General features: G+C 42.1%; 1 protein-coding gene across 2 annotated transcripts in view; it reads left to right on the top strand.

Moving 5' to 3' along the window:
• Nucleotides 1-21,815, top strand: part of LOC131675316 (dynein heavy chain, cytoplasmic) — a 995,688-nt gene that overhangs the window by 400,574 nt on the left and 573,299 nt on the right. For both annotated transcript variants that reach the window (XM_058954251.1, XM_058954250.1), the window contains exon 11: nucleotides 7,583-7,893. In XM_058954251.1, coding sequence (XP_058810234.1) covers nucleotides 7,583-7,893 — 311 coding nt within the window. The remainder of the gene's footprint in view (nucleotides 1-7,582; nucleotides 7,894-21,815) is intronic.

Genomic DNA, 21,815 nt, shown 5'->3' with positions numbered 1-21,815 from the left:
GGGGTGTCCTATAGACATGGCGAAGATATCCAAGGCGGTATTAGCTAGAGATATGTCTTCATTCAACGAGCGGTTGAGGCAGCAATTAAATTCGGCAGAATATGATTGGCTGATCTTGTGTTAGGTGAAATACAGAGATTGTAATAAAGGAAATTACAGGAGTTGATCAGGTCGTCGCACGATCAATCTGTACTTGGCACACACGCGGCGACATATATAGGCAAAATAATTTGAACTAGTTTAGAAGTGCTTATGATATTTGAAAATTTGCATGCAAATTCAAGTGGCCCAGGGGCGCGAGCAAATTCAAATGACGCGGTGGCGCGCACAACCTACCAGCTATGATAAACTCGGAAAAGTGACCTCTACCGAGGAAAAACGAATTATCATAGAGGGTGTAGCGGGAAAATCAAAATACGCGCGAAAGTTGTCCTCGCAATAATAAGGAAGGCGAAATTGAATTTAGAGAAAATTTGGCGCGGAAAATTCGCAAAGTGACGTAACCTAACTTTGGAATCACTAGCGACTTAAAATTAATGATGAATAATATTGAAAATGATAATGAAAATAAAAATGAGAATAAGGCTAAATGGGACGCAGTAAATTTAGTCTTGAATTAATGATGAAAATTACAAATTCGTAACAGGTATGAGATATACTAAATGGTAGAATGAGCAATACAGAGTGGCGACAAGATAAAAACAAAGAAAAATTTCCTTCACATAACAAACTAGAAAAAAAGAGATGCTTAAGTGATAATGTTTGTCGTTGGTAAAGCAAAACGGCCAAATATGTGATGTGGTGTCCAGGTGCGTCTATGGTATAGCAATTGATCCAGTTGAGAGATTGAACGGATGAGAAGTGTTGATCGTGCGTCAAATAGATCAGATAATGTTGTACAGGTTGCGAAAATAAAGCAAATTACAGGGCAAGATGCAAATAATTATGCAGAAAACAGCGTACGCTTGTTGGCCTCGTGGAAGATGCACTATCTGGAACAGTTTGCTCGAAAGCGTGATGCAGAATGGTTAAACAAACTGTAAAGATGGAAGAGCTGTTGAAAAGATGCTGCGATGCCTACCAGAGAGAGAAAGAGAGAGAGAGAGAGAGAGAGAGCCTTAATTATCAACGGCTGCTTCTACGAGGTGTGATCAAAAAGTAAGGTGAATTTTTATTTTTCTCAAAAAATATTTATTTATTTATCAATATTTATGTTATCCCCTTCAAAGTAATCCCCCTCAGATACAATACACTTATGCCAACGGTTTTTCCAATCCTCAAAGCACTTCTCATAAGCACTTTTCGGTATAGCCTTGAGCTCTTCCAGCGATGCAGTCTTTATCTCCTCAATCGTGGCAAAACGCCGTCCTTTCATGGGCCTCTTCAGTTTTGGGAACAAGAAGAAGTCACAGGGGGCCAGATCTGGGGAAGACGGTGCCTGTGGCATCGTTACTGTGTTGGTTTTAGCCAAAAATTCGCGCACAAGCAACGATATGTGAGCAGGGGCGTTATCATGGTACAAAAACCAATTTTTATTTTTCCACAAATTCGGACGTTTCTGGCGGATTGCTTCGCGCAAATTGCGCATAACTTGCAGGTAATATTCCTTATTTACTGTTCTACCATGTGGCAAGAACTCATGATGCACCACGCCCCTGCAGTCAAAGAAAACTGTAAGCAAAACCTTTACATTCGATCGAACTTGGCGTGCTTTTTTTGGTCTTGGTGATCCAGAATGCCTCCACTGGGACGATTGAGTCTTAGTCTCGACGTCATAACCGTATACCCATGTTTCGTCACCTGTTATAACCCTGTTGAGTAAATCTGGATCATCGTTGACGTCATTCAGTAGCTCTTGGGCGATGCTCATGCGACGTTTCTTTTGGTCGAAATTGAGCAATTTCGGAACAAACTTCGCTGACACACGTCTCATGTCTAAAACACTCGTCGAAATTGATTGGCACGAACCAAATGAGATGCCAATATCATCAGCAATTTATCTAATGGTAATTCGACGATTTCCCAACACCATTTTCTTCACTTCTTCAACATTCTCATCAGTTGTTGATGTGCTGGGGCGTCCAGAACGAGGTTCGTCGTCGGTGTCTTCTCGGCCTTCTTGGAAGAGTTTATACCACTTGTAAACATTTTTTTGGCTTAAAGTAGACTCACCGTATGCCACTTTCAGCATTTCAACATACTACAAAGCTGAAATTTGGAACGTATGTTCTAGACGAGTGTACCGACATAACCAACTAAAAAAGTCGAAGATCGAACGGACGTAGCCCGCTAAATTTCAAAATTCACCTTACTTTTTGATCACACCGCGTACATCTGTTTTCTAAAACTGAGTAAATGACTGAGAGATGGGTATTAAGTGCCCATTTTCACTGTTGTTATTTGAGACACCGGTGTGATATCTAACTTTTATAGTTCTTGTAGAATACATGTGACAGGAATACATGGTTGCACGTTAGATATTAAAACTCTTTTGGCTTTTGAGACAAGAGGTCTAATGTACAGTTTATTGTTACCTATATTAATGCTTGCTTTTTTTTCAATGAGTCTGTCTATAATTACCTTGTCGCTAAGATATAAGCAAAAAAGGTTTTTTTTATGTCAAAGACATACAGTATATCCTTAGTGTTTACTATTATGGCGAGCTCTAATGCATAGTCCTCGGCAGGATGCTCTTCAATAGAGTTAACGATGATTGCTTGATCTTGAGTAAAAACTTTATCTTGCTGAATAACTTGAGAAAATGAAACTTTGGGGGAAACAATTTTTCCTGATGCGTTAACACTTGACATTTTTAACTTATCTCTGTAGTCAGAGACTAGTTACGAGATTGTTACAGATAAATAAATATTCTATTTATCTAAACTTTTTCACTTTATATTTTTTCAGATGTAGACTTATTTCACATGCAAATACTCGCGTTGCATACTACAAGCACGCATTACTATACCGCGGAGCTCGCTAGTAAATACGTCGGCACGGCGGTCTAAATTTATATTCTTTATATTATTCTTTTATTTATAAATTTATACTCTTTTATATAAAAAGAAAGATTGTAGATTTAACTAATTTTCTAGTAGGAACATTACATCTCCCGGACTTCTAAAAATAATACCTTGACGTCTAAGTGAAAAATAGACCTTAATTGTTTTATGTTCAAGCATTAAAGATTATAGACAGCAATATTTAGTTGCTGCACGAGGAGTCATTGATGACGTTGAAATCAAAAGGAAACAGCAAGTTAAAGCTTTTTCCTTCATTTTGATATACATACTTTAACACCTCGTTTAGAGTATGTAAAAGGGAATATTAATGGTTCTCAGCATACTAATTATTGCTATAGGGTCATGCAAATTTTATTGAACATATCAAGAAAAAGAAATAGAGTGAACCTAAATTTTCCATACTTTTATTTGTGAAATTGCTAAACTACCTTACTGAAAAGTTTATCCTTCTCTTATTTCATAACTTTGGATGGCTGGAACTTTCAGAAAGAGTTTTGGAAAAACGGGCCTCAATTGATAGGTTGAGATTTTCCGAGACGGACGGAGCGGCCTTATCTACTTATTTTGAGCGTTCAGTGATAACTCTTCCAGTGTTATCTTTGGATATTGAATTTCAGCAATGCTGCTTTATATAAAACTTTGTCCTTAAATACTAATAATACAATTTTATTCTTATTATTTATTAATTATTATTTAATTTTATTTTGATTATTTGTTCTATAACGGGGTTTTGTCTCGAGATTTATCGATAAAAACTGAACATATGAAATAGAATACTAAATTCGTGGGTTTTATATCAAAGATGTAGCAATCGAATAGTAGCCGCTAAATTTACTTTTCAAGGAAAGCCTGCAGACGGAACCTGGGTCCAGCTGCATCAGTATGTCTCGTCTGTCTATCGAGAAATTTGGCTCGCAGTTGCTCGCGGCTGTCCGTACAAATTATTTATTTAAAGGGTGGTTTCGGGAAGCGCGAAAGACGTTCCCTCGACTGAATAACGTGTCGAGCAAAACCACGTTAAACGCACGGATTCGAAGTCGGGATGAGGAGTGATACAGCGGCAAATAAACACAACACCGGATTAACACACCAATCTTTTACTTCTCAACAATCGACTACAAGACACTGATCTTACGTCGACATACTACGAACAGCACAGTAACAAACGCGGGCGCGAAGGTGAATCGGTGGGTGGTCAGCCTGCCAATTGCCTTTTAAAAAATGAATTACAATGAATGCCCGATAAACAATTTCCGCCGTTATTTCGTCAACGGGGTAGCCGGCAGATTTGCAACACTACCCACCCATCAGCTGGCACCCAAACATGCAAGAGAGAGTGAAAAGAGAGAACACGGCACCGACCTCGACCTTCAGCCTCTCTGACGGCTAAAAGGCTTCGCAGTCTGACATCTCTCGTGCGCTCCTTCTCGCCGACCGCATCGCTGGTGTTATTGTTATCGCTGTTTGTTCTCTTGCTAATCCTATCTTTCGCTCTACAAAGATTGCTGCCTCAACCTGTTGTTACGCTCGTTATTGTTGTTGTTTTTGCTTCCGCTGCGGTTGCCGTTGTTCCCGTTGCCCTTCGGTCGCTCGGTGTCTGCAGCAGCAACGAAGTCCGTTCACGCGCGCACCGGCGCACCGGCTCACCCTCACGCACCGGTGCCGGGTATCCTTCGGGACACGGCTGGGCGCGATCCAGCCACATACTCTAATTCTCGTCTGCGCACTGCACGTGTCTCCGAAAACAAACGTTGATGAGGTCGCGGGGACAACTCTGGAAAACCGTTGACTTCGATTAAATCCGCGCGCGTGACTTTTTCTGCTAAAGCCCAGCAGATACTCTCCGAAATTTTCAATAACATTAATATATTAAATAAATTACAGGATAAAAGATATTCTTTCATATTTCTCCATCTCTAGCTACCATTACCGTCAAAACGGCTTTGTAGATCACGTCATATATTATTCATAATAAAAATTATAATAAGAAGTGTTATTTTGAGCTTCTTTTTCTTTAGTAATATAGAGGGTAAGACAATTTTTAATTACCATTTTGGATACTTCTCACCGAGTAATTCAAGTCTAATGAATTGGAAAATACATTGCTATTACGTATTATAGTTAAATAAAGGAAAAGCGAAAATTTTGATAAAAAATTGATAATTTGATAATTTTTTTTAGATCAAAAGGTCATTCTCAGTCAATACGAGCATTTTTCCCTGTATACACAATTAAATTGCCTATTTAAAAAAATTTTTTCGTATGCCTATGTTCCCTCTATCCAATGTTCTACAATTTAGAAAATAAACCACGAATTAGTGCACTGTATGCCGATTTAGTTGCGCCCTCGCTTGATTTATTCTAACAGTGTCAAGTTACCTCCTTGGCTTCTCGCATAATCGCTTTAATAGCACTTCTTGCCAGCTTTCGTTGAAAACTACGAGTAAGTTACTTTTCTTCTCACTAAGCCTTTCTGAAGCTTATTGACAGTCATGCGTGACCGCTTTTACTCGCTTTATCGTTGCCAGTTAACTGCTTGAAAACTACATGCTCACTTTCTTTCACCTTGATGATTGCTTTTAGATACAAATTATTTTCTACATTATACGAGGTGTGATCAAAAAGTAAGGTGAATTTAGAAATTTAGCGGGCTACGTCCGTTCGATCTTCGACTTTTTTATTTGGTTATGTCGGTACACTCGTCTAGAACATACGTTCCAAATTTCAGCTTTGTAGTATGTTTGGTTTGTTTGTGAGAGGTATCAAGGTTAGAAGTGTTTTGCGTGCTCCACGATTTGCTGCTGTCTAAAAACATGGAACAAAGAGTTTGCATTAAATTTTGTGTGAAAAATGGAATCAAATGTTCCAAAACACTTGAAATGCTGAAAGTGGCATACGGTGAGTCTACTTTAAGCCAAAAAAATGTTTACAAGTGGTATAAACTCTTCCAAGAAGGCCGAGAAGACACCGACGACGAACCTCGTTCTGGAAGCCCCAGCACATCAACAACTGATGAGAATGTTGAAGAAGTGAAGAAAATAGTGTTGGGAAATCGTCGAATTACCATTAGAGAAATTGCTGACGATATTGGCATCTCATTTGGTTCGTGCCAATCAATTTTGACGAGTGTTTTAGACATGAGACGTGTGTCAGCGAAGTTTGTTCCGAAATTGCTCAATTTCGACCAAAAGAAACGTCGCATGAGCATCGCCCAAGAGCTACTGAATGACGTCAACGATGATCCAGATTGACTCAACAGGGTTATAACAGGTGACGAAACATGGGTATACGGTTATGACGTCGAGACTAAGACTCAATCGTCCCAGTGGAGGCATTCTGGATCACCAAGACCAAAAAAAGCACGCCAAGTTCGATCGAATGTAAAGGTTTTGCTTACAGTTTTCTTTGACTGCAGGGACGTGGTGCATCATGAATTCTTGCCAGAGGGTAGAACAGTAAATAAGGAATATTACCTGCAAGTTATGCGCAATTTGCGCGAAGTAATCCGCCAGAAACGTCCGACGTTGTGGAAAAATAAAAATTGGCTTTTGCACCATGATAACGCCCCTGCTCACACATCGTTGCTTGTGCTCGAATTTTTGGCTAAAACCAACACAGTAACGATGCCACAGGCACCGTATTCCCCAGATCTGGCCCCCTGTGACTTCTTCTTGCTCCCAAAACTGAAGAGGCCCATGAAAGGACGGCGTTTTGCCACGATTGAGGAGATAAAGACGGCATCGAAGGATGAACTAAACAAGATCACAAAAAATGATTTTTTGAAATGCTTTGAGGATTGGAAAAAGCGTTGGCACAAGTGCATTATATCCGAGGGGGATTACTTTGAAGGAAATAAAATAAAAATTGATGAATAAATAAATATTTTTTGAGAAAAATAAAAATTCACCTTACTTTTTGATCACACCTCGTACATTGCATTTGAGATTATGCCTTATAGAATAGTATTTACAGCTGTATACGGATCAATTAATTATTATTCACGATTACTAGCGCAAGGTAAGTGAGAGTAGAAAGAGAGAGAGAGGCACATATGTGACGGAGTCCTATCGCGCGTGAGTGAGATTGCGAGAGATATACACGTGCACGCTGATTGTGTGTATATATCTTATGTACATAAGATGTTTTATAGGTTCTGGGCCGTTGGAACGCTCAAATATTTGTGTTATAAGTTATTTTATTTGTTACAATTGAACTGTAACTTGTATCCTTTGGAAATCTCAACCCATAGACTTCAGTATCAAAAACTTTACAGATCATTAGTCGGCTTTTAGAAAGTCAAGTTAGATTGCATACCTCGTTTCGTTATACTAATAGACGTAGAAAATAGATAAACTAGTGGTATGTATAAAAAGTTGAAGTTATCCCTTGTGATCACACAAATCTCTTATATAATTTTATCTATATGTACGCGTAGAAATATAGAATAAAGGCAAAATAAAAATCGTGAAGATATGCAAGAACGAACATTAATATATATTGTTATATGAAAATCAATATTTCTATTATAAAATAGTTTATATTTTTTTCTTATTTTTCAGATTATGTGATGAACAATTATCTAATCAGTCGCACTATGATTTTGGTTTGAGGGCATTGAAATCTGTGTTAATTTCTGCTGGCAATGTAAAACGTGATCGAATTCAGAAAATAAAGGAGGGTATGCATCATAGAGGAGATTCAAATATTGATGAAGCTTCAATCGCTGAGAATTTGCCCGAGCAAGAAATATTGATCCAATCCGTATGTGAAACTATGGTACCAAAATTGGTCGCAGAAGATATCCCACTTCTATTTAGTTTGTTGAATGATGTTTTTCCAAGTGTCAACTACGTTCGTGCTGAAATGGAAGGTAAAATTAAAACAACAATAGTAATAATAACAGTAATTATAATCAGAACAATAGAAAATGTCTTGTTGACCATGTCTGCGATATCTATTTGAGTTTCATTTCCTTTACCAGAGATAGGATTCGCTTGTTTCTAATCTAGTTCTAACTAAAATGTGTAAGATAGTTTTTTATTACATAAATTATGTTAAATATTTTTAGAAAATTAGTTATCGTTTCTTGGAGAGTGCTTATACTCACAAATGTCATATCTGTAAACTGAGAAATCTTATATCTAATATATTTTTAGAATCTCTGGCAATTAAAAAATAAATATACTTCTTAACCTTTTAAGGACGGGGATTTTTACGTTAAAATTTGACTTTTTTTTTGCACAATATTTGTGCATAAAATGAAAGAATATGTCACGTGGACTGCCTGACAAAATTGGTGGTCGATATATCGACCAGTCCCGTCCTTAAAAGGTTAAATACATTTCAAAAATATTTATGGTTATAATTGAAACGATACAAATCTACATCAAAATTTGATGTATCATTGCTATGGTAACATACTATTTTTCAATCATGTCATATGCTTCGAACATTATATTATAATTCTTATGTTCCCTCCCTAACTTTTTTAAGTTCTAGTAAGAGTTCTGCTACTCTAAAGCATCATATGTGGGTGGATTACTTTTCCCCGTATCATTTTCATGCCAGATGCTGTTTTATTTTCCGCAATATGCCTGTGTATATATATTCGTCTATCATCTTGATTTTCATGCGTTTCATCGAGTGCGAAGTAGCTTTGTGCTCGGTTTTTGATTGCATTCTTTCATCTGTCTCTTTCCTAATAGTTTTGTAATTTTTCTATTGTTACTTTTCCTTTATTTCCTTCATCTATCATTATTTCACTGTTGTCGTTCATTCTGCATTTTGTAAGGATCGCGTGGTATTCTTTTTTTTCTTAATAGTATACATTAAACTCAATTGCTTTTGAACATTTTCCTGCTATTCGATTTTATCTTTTTTACCGATGAAATACGGGGTGGTTTGGGTTTCTTACATCAGATTATCCAGACTCTGGAACTATTTTGCATCATGTTCTGCTGAGCAGGGGGTATTATATTAGATCCTTATCGTCCTTACCATATCTTTAATTATCTTACGAATATTACGCCTATTCTCATCAAATTTCAATTTTGTTGCCTAGCAGTTCAATTATTTTTGGTTACGTGCATCTATTCTCCTCTCGCATTATTATTATCACTTTCTAATGAAAATTTGTTCACCTTTTTTCTTTTTCTTGTATGGTATTTCTTGTGGATTTTTTATTCACAGAAATCAAGCGACTTATCCATGAAGTGTATCAGCATTCAAAAAATATAGTTATTACTAACGCAAAGAACATTTTTTTTTGTTAACGTTGTAAAGCTTCCAGTAGAAAGATCCAGAAGCGGTATGAAAAACTTTATGCAAACAAACGTACTATTCACCTACAATCAATGTTAGTCCCCTGTTGCCAAATGCATATAATTAGAAGGTTTTCTTTTGTTAATATAACGTAAGTAGTGAAGATTACGTACGATTTAGCTATAATTTAGATTGATTTATTATTCGTCTTGCCAAAATATTCCGTCGAATTATATTATGTATTTCTTGTGCCTTGAAAATCTCTTAATAGATTGATTTTATTTAGTTGTTGTGTGACGGTGTTACATCTTGTTTTTGTGTTATAGAATTTTTTAAGGAATAATGCCTTTAATAGTGTGGAAGCAATAAAGTTAACAAGAAAGTTGTTAATAAAATAATTATTAAGAAGTTGTTAATAAAATAATAATTAAAAATGTAATCTCATGTAATGAGAGATTTTAGCTCTCATTACCTATCGATGTGTTGAATATATTTCGTAAATTGAATTTATTATTTTGTTCGACTAGCTTTAGTTTTCCTTTTAGTAGTGACTGCGTCTCAGCTTCCTTATTGACAATGTTGTAGATTACGTATGATTCCTCCTATATGCTATAACGGTTGCACGAACGTGTCATTTACAGCAACTCACATTCAGCATAGTTTTGCGAGGAATTGGTGGAATAAGCGGCAATTGTAAAATGAATATACGTGGTATTGCCGTACACACTTGTGTAGTTGTAGATGTTTATTGGAAATAACAAAAAGATAAACAAGGAGCTGGATGATATTTTATATACTACTTATCCAAAGAAAGTTGTACAATTTTGATGCGATGCCTGAGTTAGACTAAATATCGTTGAAAGAAAGTGCATCACGGAAGCGTTAATTTCTTCACCTCATCGCGAGTTAGGAAAATTTGATATTTGGCGCGTAGAGGTAGTGCGTTCCATTCTTGGCGATGTTCGCGTAGGCGAAATAATTTTACGTCCAGTAAAATATAATCATGGATTCAGCAAATCAATCATTGTATTCATGATCAAAAGCCTCCATATACCGAATTTGATCAGAAACGGTTGATTTTTCAAAAATCTTTACGTGTTACGTGGTTTTGTGTATCATATAGGATTTAATCCCGAATGAGACAATTTTTACCATATGGATTTTGAAAGTAGAGCTCCAAACCTTTTATTTGGGACGTTTAGCACTCAATCAGCTTCATGATATCGTTGTATTATCAATTTAATAAACAAAAAAGTGGAGTCACGTGATTTTGACACCCATATTTTATCAGATGTGAAGTTTCGGAGAAATGGCCACTCAAATTTCAAAAGTAAACTTCAAGACCTTCCAATTGATTACCTATAGAAATTTAATAAACAAAATGATTTTTGGTTTGTAAGGGGTCATTCATTGAGAAACAATAACTCATATATACGAGGTGTGTTCAAAAAGTAAGGTGACTTTGTATTTTTAAGAAAAAATATTTATTTATTTATCAATATTTATGTTATCCCCTTCAAAGTAATCCCCCTCAGATACAATACACTTATGCCAACGGTTTTTCCAATCCTCAAAGCACTTCTCATAAGCACTTTTCGGTATAGCCTTGAGCTCTTCCAGCGATGCAGTCTTTATCTCTTCAATCGTTGCAAATCTCCGTCCTTTCATAGGTCTCTTTAGTTTTGGGAACAAGAAAAAGTCACATGGGGCCAAATCCGGTGAATATGGTGGCTGAGGCATGATTGTGATGTTGTTTTTGGCCAAAAAATCTCTCACAAAAAAAAAGATAAGTGAGCAGGGGCATTATCGTGATGCAAAATCCATGAATTGTTTTTCCACAATTCTGGACGTTTTCTTCGTATTGCTTCTCGCAAACGGCACATAACTTCAAGATAATACTGTTTATTGACCGTACGTCCATATGGTAAGAACTACTGATGCACCACGCCATGGTAATCGAAGAAAACAGTGAGCAAAACTTTGACATCTGGGCTCTTCCATTGGGATGATTGGACTTTGATTTCGATATCATAACCATATACCCATGATTCGTCACCAGTTATGACCCTTTTGAGTAAATCTGGGTCGTCGTTTGACGTCATTCAACAGTTCTTGAGCGATGGTCATGCGATGGTTCTTTTGGTCAAAATTTAGCAATTTCGGAACAAACTTCGCTGACACACGTCTCATGCCCAAAACGTTTTCATTAGTTGTTGACGTGCTTGGGCGTCCAGAGCGAGGCTCGTCATTGGCATCTTCTCGGCCATCTTGGAAGAGTTTGTACCACTTGTAAACATTTTTTTTACTCAGAATAGTTTCACCGTATGCCACCGTCAACATTTCAAGTGTTTCGGAGCACTTTATTTTATTTTTTACACAAAATTTGATGCAAATCCTTTGATCCATATTTTTCGTTAGCAAGAAATCGCCGAGCACGCAAAACACTTATAACCTTTACGCCTCTCACAACCTTGGTACAGATGTTTGGGAAGAATGTACCAACATAACAAAACAAAAAAATCGATAATCGAAAGTACGTTGCCCGTGAAATTTGAAAAGTCACCTTACTTTTTGAACACACCTCGTATATAACGTGCGGGCACACACACACACAGATAATATACAAAAATAAGGACTGCCGAGTTTTATCGTTTTGAGTGCATTGTTACGCTAGTTCTATGTTTTATAAAGAAAGAACTTCTTTTGTACTTGAAAAGAATATTTTAAATTAAAACTATTAAAACAAAAAATTGCCTCTTAATTGTTAATATTATTAAAGTGGTGTATTATTTCTTAATCAATCAATTTATTGAACGAAATTGTATCCACTACTCAAATACAAGTCAGTTAGTTCAGAGAATAAAAGAAGAATATAATATAAATATAAGAAAAGGGAAAAGTTATTGTCGTCTTCCTAAAAAGCTGTTGTTAATTAGAAGGAAAAAATAAATTTACTTAATCGGATAAAGGAAATAAGGATAAATCATAGATTCACACAATTTTCCTAATTATCCTTTTATATTTAAAATATTTTGTTCGTTTACAGTTTACAGTTTATATTCTATTCCAGTTGTTAATTCCACCGTGCTATTTCTTTTTCGGCGTAGATCCTTTATGAGGCGTGTACGTTTAATTTTTTGCATTCTGCGCATGTTATCGGCGCTCTCAATTATATCGAGTAACGCGATTTTAATGCTATGATATCCCATATAGAAATTAATTATATTAATTAATTGAATAATTTTGTTAATTTTTACAAACAATTATTAACTCGTCCCCTAAAAGAAAAAATTAATACATTTATAGGCAGCTGAATACGCGTTGCCATTTATAAAATTATAACAAGTGAAAAAGGCAACGTTATCGTTAAGGTCTAATCACCCGCTTTGTAGTGCCACTTCACCTCACCTTCTCTCTTACTATAGCGTGGATTTAATTTCAACTAAACGTGAAAGTTTCAAATTTATAACAAGTTTTTCGTATACGAACTTCAGAACACTATAGTTCATGGACTCCGTGTGCTGCGCTATTATTGACCATATTCCCCAAACGAGTTAAAATAGTATATAGTGCGCCACCATCTATGGGACACTGAAGCTCGCAAGGTAGGCGACTTTGTAATTAAGAGATATAACAATACACTGTTGTATCCTCTATATATACAGGATGGTCTGTTTTTTATCGATGGGGTAGATTATTTTCTTCAGGAAGTATGATAGTAAAAAATAGTTGGAAAATTTGAGAACAATTTGAACTACAATAATTATGAAAATGATATTTTTTGTACTTTCCTAGTTAATTTCGTAATGGATTGTAATTTACTTCCGAAAGAAAATAATCGACCGCATCGATTAAAATGAACCACCGTGTATACATGTGAATGATTAGCCTGATACACCGTCGTGATTGGACATACAGGGCGATTCAAAAACATTAAAGGAAATTGGTATTGCCGGAGTCGTCTCCAAAAGTTATTTAAGAATCAATTATTATTTTTTTTTTGACAATCGAGTAATTAGATAATTAGTTTCAAAGATCGACCAATCAACGCGCGGCTTTGGAAGTATAGGCGCTCGGCGGCGAGCGGGGAGCAGTGAGATGGACTGCTATGAGCGCGCCACAGCTAAACAAAAACGGTGCCCAACCTTCATGCGTGGCATAATATTTCGATGCTAACGAATTGAAATACGTTTCCATAATATTAGAAATATGATAATAATGATAATAGTAATGCCAAATTAATTTATCTATATTTATTTTTTGTCATTGAGAAGCTACATTTTTTTAAAAAATGCCTTGTTCATAATGTATTTTCCAACATTGAAAACCCCAAAAAAAATACCAATTTCCAATATGCTATGAACCAAAAATGCTATCTTTGTACATTTTTTATATTCAGCAACGTGTCAAGTTTACAAGGATAAAATAATTGAAATGAAACATCAAAAATGATAAATTTAAATATGATTTTTATATCTTTAAGAAATATTATTAGAATTGATTCATTATTTTTTTCAAATGCGTATAATTGTTTTGCAAATACGTTAAACATTGTGACGGTAAACGTCAAATTAGCGCTGACTATTTAGCTTAATTGCTGCCTATGAGGGCAGCACCTGCCGGGGGGACAAAATAGGTAACGAAGGAATTCGGCACGCGAGCAGACGGAACGCGCGCGACTGAATTTGAATCAGTGAAGCCTAGACCACCATAGTGTCCGTCCGCTTACGTTACCGCATTTGCCGATTCACGTGCCCTTGTCAACCGTACGCCAGATCAGCAATAACCTGAGTGCCAGATAGCCGTGACAGCTGCCTCCAAGGAGCCATCCAGCCACCAGCTTAAGGCCAAGCAGTGTACGTGTGTGTGTGAGGTTTCGCCATCGAGGGCGAAACCACTCCGTGCGCGCATCCGCGACCCGCGAGCAAAACAAAACACTGTAAAAACTGTTCCGTGCTGTGCGAGTTGTCGCTGTTGTTCTCCGATCGCCTGCAAGTAGAAGGTAAGCTGGCCAGCTTAATCTCGCAATCGCGGTTATCTAATTAACGAATAATCTAACTGCGTGCATGTAACAGCGTCTCTATTAACAAAGAACAGCGAGCGTACCGGCAAAGCGTGTTGTCGACGAGCGAGCGTTCATGTAAACAAACGCGCGGGCCGACCTTTTGTGAATTTTGAGGAATAATAAAGGATACCATTCATATTACTAACAAGTGTTTTTCGATCCGCTTTTACCTCATAGCTTCTACTCACTCCCGATTGAATATAGGTTATTAACAATTATTGGTTGACTGACGCATATTTTCTCGTGCTCTCCCGGATATGTAGTGAGCATTGACAATTACGCGCGTCCTTTTAATGTAATCGCGCGAATATAATAATTAAACGGTTTTACCCCGTTACATGGCGCCCAACGTTAAAGAACCTACGGTGTTTCTGATTGTTCAAAACACCGGTTCTTAATATTAACCTTGCGCTCGGTCAACCAGCGACTCAGGTAGCAGTCAAGTGTTGTTGTGCGCACTCGACACCGAAGGCCACACTAGTAAACAAAACCTATTAGCTAGCTTGCGAAGGCCCGCCGCGGCGAAAAATTGTAAATATTAACTGTGAACGCGTGCGAGTGCGACCGAAAGATTCTGTAACGTAAACACCAACGAATTTTGAAAGTTGCCGTAAATAATATTATACCCGTCGGCCCGGGGAAAACTAACACCGGCAATTTTCAAACAAAATTAATTTAATTGAATAATTTTATTTGACATTGTATCGTCGTAACGTAAAAGTGTTTTTTTAATATTATTAAAAGCGGTTATTGGTGATTACGCGCAACGCTCGTTACAATATTGTGAATACTAACTCACACAGCCGTACTAACAAACAGTTAGTGCGTCTGATAGGTAGGATAATTATATTGCGTACTAACGAGCGAAGAATCTTTCGGCAAATAATTCGTAAAACGCCGTTGATCAAGCCCAGTGTTGGCTAATAAAATTTTATTATTTTTTTATTCGGCGTACGAATTATAACACAACACTCGCACCCGCGTAGCATAACTGTAATTTTACATAGAATTGAACCGCAAGTAACCCAACAACGAATCATGGACCACACTCAGAATGAAATAGAAAATTGGGTATTGACGCTCCAGGAGGAGGAAGTCGAAGAATACCTCGAGCACCTGGAGCTCAAAACAAGCGGAACCAAGCTTTCGAGAGCTGCACGACTACAAAGCTGGATACTCGGCGACTATTCCGCAGCAGACTTCGCGGAAACCGACAACCAGAACAGCAGTTCAGCCAAAAGAGCTGCCCTACGCTCGGAGCTAATAGTATCCATATGCCAGGAACACACAGCATCCGAGCAAGAAGGAGAACATCCGCTAGCCCAATTACTGCAGAGTGCGGACGTAATATCGCGAGTTCAAAAAACCGCGATAAACATCGCGAATGCCCTGGACAGCGGAGAAAAATCAAATAGTAAGAAGGAAATTACTATAACGACTGACGAAGGCTACCAGTTTAAACTCCCGCCAGCATTCGCGGTGATGATACAAGACCTCATCTTCCGGTCCAGGGAACATGAGAGGAAATGGGAGGTACAAGACTCAAGGAACTCGAACGCGTCTGACCTAACCCAAATAATGCAACAAATCGTCCAGACCAACATCAAGGTGCAGGAACAAATGGACAACCTGTCAACCAGGATTAAGGAACTGGAGAATGCCGTACACAAAATTATGCGGCAAGACGAGTCGAACAGTTCCAATGAGGAACCGCAACCCGAAAACACGCGTAGGAGCGTCGCATTCCAGGACACATTCACATGCCATTACGACGCCAGGCTACCCCAGAGCACTCCAGCCGGACCCGGACTGAGGCCCACGGGGGCCACCGGCAGGACCCCCCGCCGAACGCCCCCTTTCGGAGAGGGTGGACAGCATCAACTCGGTAGAGTTGATACTGAAGCGAACTACCACCCGCCGAGTATGTGGCCATCCCAACAGACGTCAAACCAGTGGTCGACAACAAGGGACGTCGGCCGCATCGTCCGGGGATGGAAACTCAGGTTCTCCGGAGAAGACAACGCGAGTATTGACACCTTTTTATCAAGGTTGGACAACTCAAGGAGCAGCGCTGGAATTACGGGAGACGAGATGCTCATGGCCGTATCCGAACTACTCACCGGTCCTGCCCTCGTCTGGTTCGAAGCAATGCGCAACGAATGGTTCTCCTACGCGGATTTCGAGGCGGACGCCAGAGCATGGTTTGGAACCAGCAGGCAACAGCAGCAGCGTCTGACCAAAGAAGTTCAAAGCCGATACCAGGGCCCAGACGAACCCGTGAATGTATACATCGCGTACATGATGGGCCTAATGAGTCGACTGAACCCAAAAATGTCACACGAGAGCCAGCTGGACCTACTACATGCCAATCTCCTCCCCGAAATCCAGAGCCAAATACGGAGATCAGAAGTGGACTCCGTACGGACCCTGAACGACCTGGCCACGACGGCCCAGAATAATTTGCACCAGCGAAGGACGGAGCGGACGATACCAGACCCTCAGTCGACTTTGTATCCTGAGATGGCATATTACCCCCGCACCGACGCGAGCAAGGGTCGTAAAGGGAAAGTGGCATCAATGTCCGGCGACAAACCGGAAGTCAGTGATAGATTGGAACGCATGGAAAAGGTACTCGAAAAGGTGACGCACCAGGTCGTCTACACACCGACGCCCCCGGGGGCGGCACGTAATCCGAGTCTGGAATCCGTCGATGGCGAGAAGAAGGTTCTACCCATCGACGTATTCAACCAAATGCTGTTGTCCCTTAAGGAAATATCGGCGGAAATGAAGAATAACCGCGCCGACAAAAGCTTGACTTCCGAGGACCGAAGTAAAAGGCCGGAGACTCCCCGTAAACGAGGAAGAGAGTTCTCAGGGCCGATCAAATGTGCCGAGTGCGGCCTACTGGGTTACTATAGGAAGTTCTGTCCCCAGTGTAATAAGGGAAACGAGCAAAGGAGTGGATAGGTGGGGTTGATCCCACTCCTCAATCCAGTAACCCAGACCCCGTCAAACAGATCTCGCAGTCTCCGCCAACACAGTCCACGCCGTTAGTAGTGGGTGTGTTGAGCGACGAGAGCGAGAACTCCCCTAACGCCAAAGATATGCGTGGCGGAAGAGTGCACTTGGAGAAGAAGGGTTACGACACCAGTAAAGCCAAAGACCCTAGACCAGCCGAGGCGGTGGCGTATGGATCGCACACGCCCTCGGGGGCACGGGCAAAGGCGGGTAAATCGTCGAAGAATAACCCCATGGAAACTCCGATCGTCCGAACCAAAGGGGCTCGGACGACAAGTAACGTCACTCGACCACGCAAGAGCACAATGGTTAGCGCTATGAGGAATAAAGAGCAAAGCTGTGGAAGCAAAGCCGTCGAAGCTGTTTCCCGATATTCCCCGGAACAGGAGACGCGTTGGTGGCTACCGGTGAAGATAGGGGACTTCCAAATACGGGTCCTCTATGATCCGGGAGCCTCCACCACAGCCATGGGTAGTAATGCTCTGCAAATAGCGTCTGTGCTGGGCGTCAGATTGGACACCACCCACGCGGGAACAGCAGGATTACCAGACGGTCGTAAGTTAACGATCGTCGGTCACGCCATGGTACCTTTCACCGTGGGAGGATTGACGATGCCGACGAGAGTAGCCATCCTCCCTACCCTCGTCGAAGAATGTATTTTAGGAGTGAATTTCATCAGGTTGTTCAGAGCGGTACTTGATCCAGACGATAACACATTGCTGTTCAAGGCATCGCAGGCCAAAATGGAGCTAGAAGTAGCTAGCTTGGAGGCTGGTCCGAGATTAGCCACAATCGGACTAGCCGAGGTTACGGCTACACAACAGACCATGCTGCAGAAGACCATCAACGAGGCCCTATCCCGAGCCCCGACGGGCTTGGGATGTGCGGCAGGCATCGAGCACGAGATTCGGGTCGGTGATACGAAGCCAATTAAACAGCGTTACTACCCGGTATCGCACAAGGTCGAGCAGGAAATGCATAGACTGGTAAGGGACATGTTGACCCAAGGGGTAATCGAACCAGCCGACAGTGGCTGGTCGATCCCAGTGGTCATGATACGCAAGAAGGACGGTTCGTATAGGTTTTGTATTGACTTCAGAAAGGTCAACAAAGTCACTGAGCCGAATGCGTATCCCTTGCCGTTTATGCAGGATATATTAAGACGCTTGCGAAACGCGCGCTATATATCCACGCTCGACCTCAGTAGCGCGTACCACCAGATTCCGCTCAAAATCGAATCGCGGCCGATTACGGCCTTTACCGTACCCGGACTGGGACATTACCAGTTCGTACGAATGCCGTTCGGTCTCTCGTACGCCGGTGCCACGTTCCAGCGGTTGATCGATAGTGTGATCGGTCCCGAATTAGGCGAGTTCGCCTTCGCCTATTTGGACGATATCATAGTGGTATCGTCCAGTTTCGAGGATCACCTACGGCATTTAAAAACCGTATTGGACAGGGTGTGCGAAGCTGGCCTCTCGATCAATCGAGAGAAAAGCGTCTTCTGCAAGTCTGAAGCCAAATACCTCGGCCTGCTGATCAACCGCGAGGGGATCAAGCCAGATCCTGAAAAGGTGCGCTCTATCATGGAGTACCCACGGCCAGGAAACGTGCGACAGCTGCGCACCTTCCTGGGGGTTGCTTTATGGTACCGCAGATTCTTGACCGACTTCGCCACACACGCTCAACCGTTAACGAGGTTAACGGGAAAAAAGAGCGAATATGTGTGGGGAGAGGAACAGGAACAAGCCTTCGCCAAAATTAAGGCACTCATGATGTCCGCACCATGCCTGGGATTACCGGAACCCGATGGGCAATACGTGCTGGAGACAGATGCTAGTGCTACCGGAATCGGGGCCGTCCTGATACAAAAAGCAGGAGACGGCGACCGAATCATAGAGTACGCTAGCAGAGTCCTTAATCCGGCTGAGCAAAACTACTCAGCTACGGAGCGCGAATGCTTGGCGCTCGTGTGGGCTATCCAAAAGTTTCGCCCATACATAGAAGCGTACCCGTTCAGGGTGGTAACTGATCACAATAGCCTGAAATGGCTATACAACCTGAAGAATCCAATTGGACGTCTCGCCCGATGGGCCTTACAACTTCAAGGCCATACTTTCGAGATCGAATATCGAAAGGGGGCAGACAATGTATTGCCCGACGCCTTATCACGCGCTTTCGAGCCCATGAGGGCAGAAGTTGGCTCAATGAACCAGCCGAACCCAAGGGACAGCGCTTGGTACACGGATCAATTCCGACGCGTCGAGAGCCAACCAGAACAATACCCGAATTGGAAAGTTGTCGGCCGGGTGATGTATCACCGAAAGCCGAATTACGATCATCAGGGAGGAGACGGATATGGTGACGAATGGAAACTCGTCGTGCCCCCGGAAGAACGCAAAGCGGTGTTGTTCGAAAATCATGACCTAGAGACGGCAGGACACTTGGGACGTGAGAAGACCTTCGCCCGTGTCGCCCAGTCCTATTACTGGCCGGGAATGTACACGGATGTGAAGGGATACGTCCGAAAGTGCCAGGTCTGCCAACAGTGCAAGGTCGAGCAGCGACCCCCGCGCGGGCTCATGCAGGACCGGACATGGTCTATGCCTTGGCAAGTGGTCGCGGGCGACATCGCCGGACCCTTTCCGAAGAGCCCACGAGGGCACGAATACGTCCTGGTATTCATCGACGTATTCACACGATAGGTCGAATGTATACCCATACGTAGTGCTAACGGCAAGACGATCATGAAGGAACTTCGGGAATGAATAATCCTACGTTTCGGCACGCCAAAGATCTTCTTGTCTGACAACGGCACTGAGTTCCGCAATCAGTTGGTGGACGGGTACCTGAGAGATCAGGGGATAAAACGGACCTTCACCCCAACCTATACCCCGCAGGCTAATCCTACCGAAAGGGTTAACCGTACCTTGAAGACGATGATAACGTCGTATCTGCAGGGGAATCATAGGGAATGGGACCGAGCGCTACCCGAACTCATGTTCGCGTTAAATACGGCCGTCCATAGCTCTAGTCCATAGTCCATAGTCTCAACCGGGGTTAGTCCGGCCATGCTCAATTACGGCAGACAACCGGGAGCCCCGAATACCCTCCGGAAACGGATGGACGAGCTCGCCGGGCAAGAGGAGAGTCTGCTTCGAATCGGGCAATGAAACGAGCACATGCAGAATAGCCGTTCCGCCATTCAGCAAGCTCACGAGAGCGCCTCGGATGAGTCCCTGAGGCAGTCCAAATACTACAATGCCAAGCACAGGGACCACAGGTTTAAAGGTGATTGGGTGTGGAAAAAGAATCGCATACTGTCCTGCGCGGCTCAGGGCATTTCCGCGAAACTAGCACCCAAATTCATCGGCCCCTTTATCGTCACGAAGGTACTCGGTGTCAACTCATATCGCCTCGCCAACCAACAGGAGGAGGTCACGGAGCTAATACACGCTAAGGACCTCAAACCCTATTATGGACGAGACGACGATATACCGGAAAATGGGACCCGAACACGAGACGACGACGAGACCGCTACCACCGAGGGAACCGAGGCGATGAGCGTCCCGCCCAACGTGAGCGATACATCGATACACGTAAACGGGAGCGCCGACACTTCAGATAATACACTCCGAAATGACGACGCGACAACTCCGAAATCACCTCGCCGTACTCGCCGTAATCCCCCCAGCCGAGTCCCACTAGATATCCCTCCTACTAACCCGACGAAGCGCCCACGAGGAAGACCTCGTAAGTCCGCGCAAACTACACACACTACACAACATCGACAAACAACACGAGCCCCTCCTCCCATCATCGTGAAGAGGAAGAGGGGCAGACCACCGAAAGCGAAAACCGTGAATGCATGATGCACGGCGAACGAAGGACCTGGGAGACCGACGCCAAGGACCCCACCTTCGACTCCGGCGACGAAGGCCCTGGGCATCCGAACAGGCGCCCACCTTCGATATCCAAAATAATTTCAGGATACTAACTCGCTGGACATTTACAGGATGCAGATTACGCTCGAACAGTTCGAGCAAGCGGCAGCCGCCCTCATCGGCTTGGACTTAGGTCCCGCCGTCGAGGGGGTGGTGCATGCCGCACTCCACCTGCTCGCCACGAAGAAGGAGGAAGAGGAGCGAGCACGGGTGCGAGCTCACGAGAGCTCGTTATCCGTGCTCATAGAAGAGCTCCCGATGGAGGAGACCTCCACGACGCCGACCACAACACCCGGCATCACGCGTGACGATGCCGCGCCACCGTCTGGACCCCCAGCGTGACCCATCCCCATGAGGGCCCCGACGACATCCGTGGGCACCCAAACAGAAGAGGGTGCCCCCGACGCGTCCTGGCCCCCCAGGTTCCCGAGCCAGACACCACCGTCTGGCAAAAGGACCTGGGAGGAGATAGTCGAGGGGTTGAGGGAGGTCGAGCGAGGCTGG

This window comes from Phymastichus coffea, unplaced genomic scaffold, assembly GCF_024137745.1.
Source record: "Phymastichus coffea isolate CEN01 unplaced genomic scaffold, Cenicafe_Pcof_1.1 PCOF00018, whole genome shotgun sequence".
Classification (NCBI taxonomy): Eukaryota; Metazoa; Arthropoda; class Insecta; order Hymenoptera; family Eulophidae; genus Phymastichus; species Phymastichus coffea.
The sequence above is the reverse complement of the archived record's forward strand: the minus strand, read 5'-3'. Positions and strand labels throughout refer to the sequence as shown.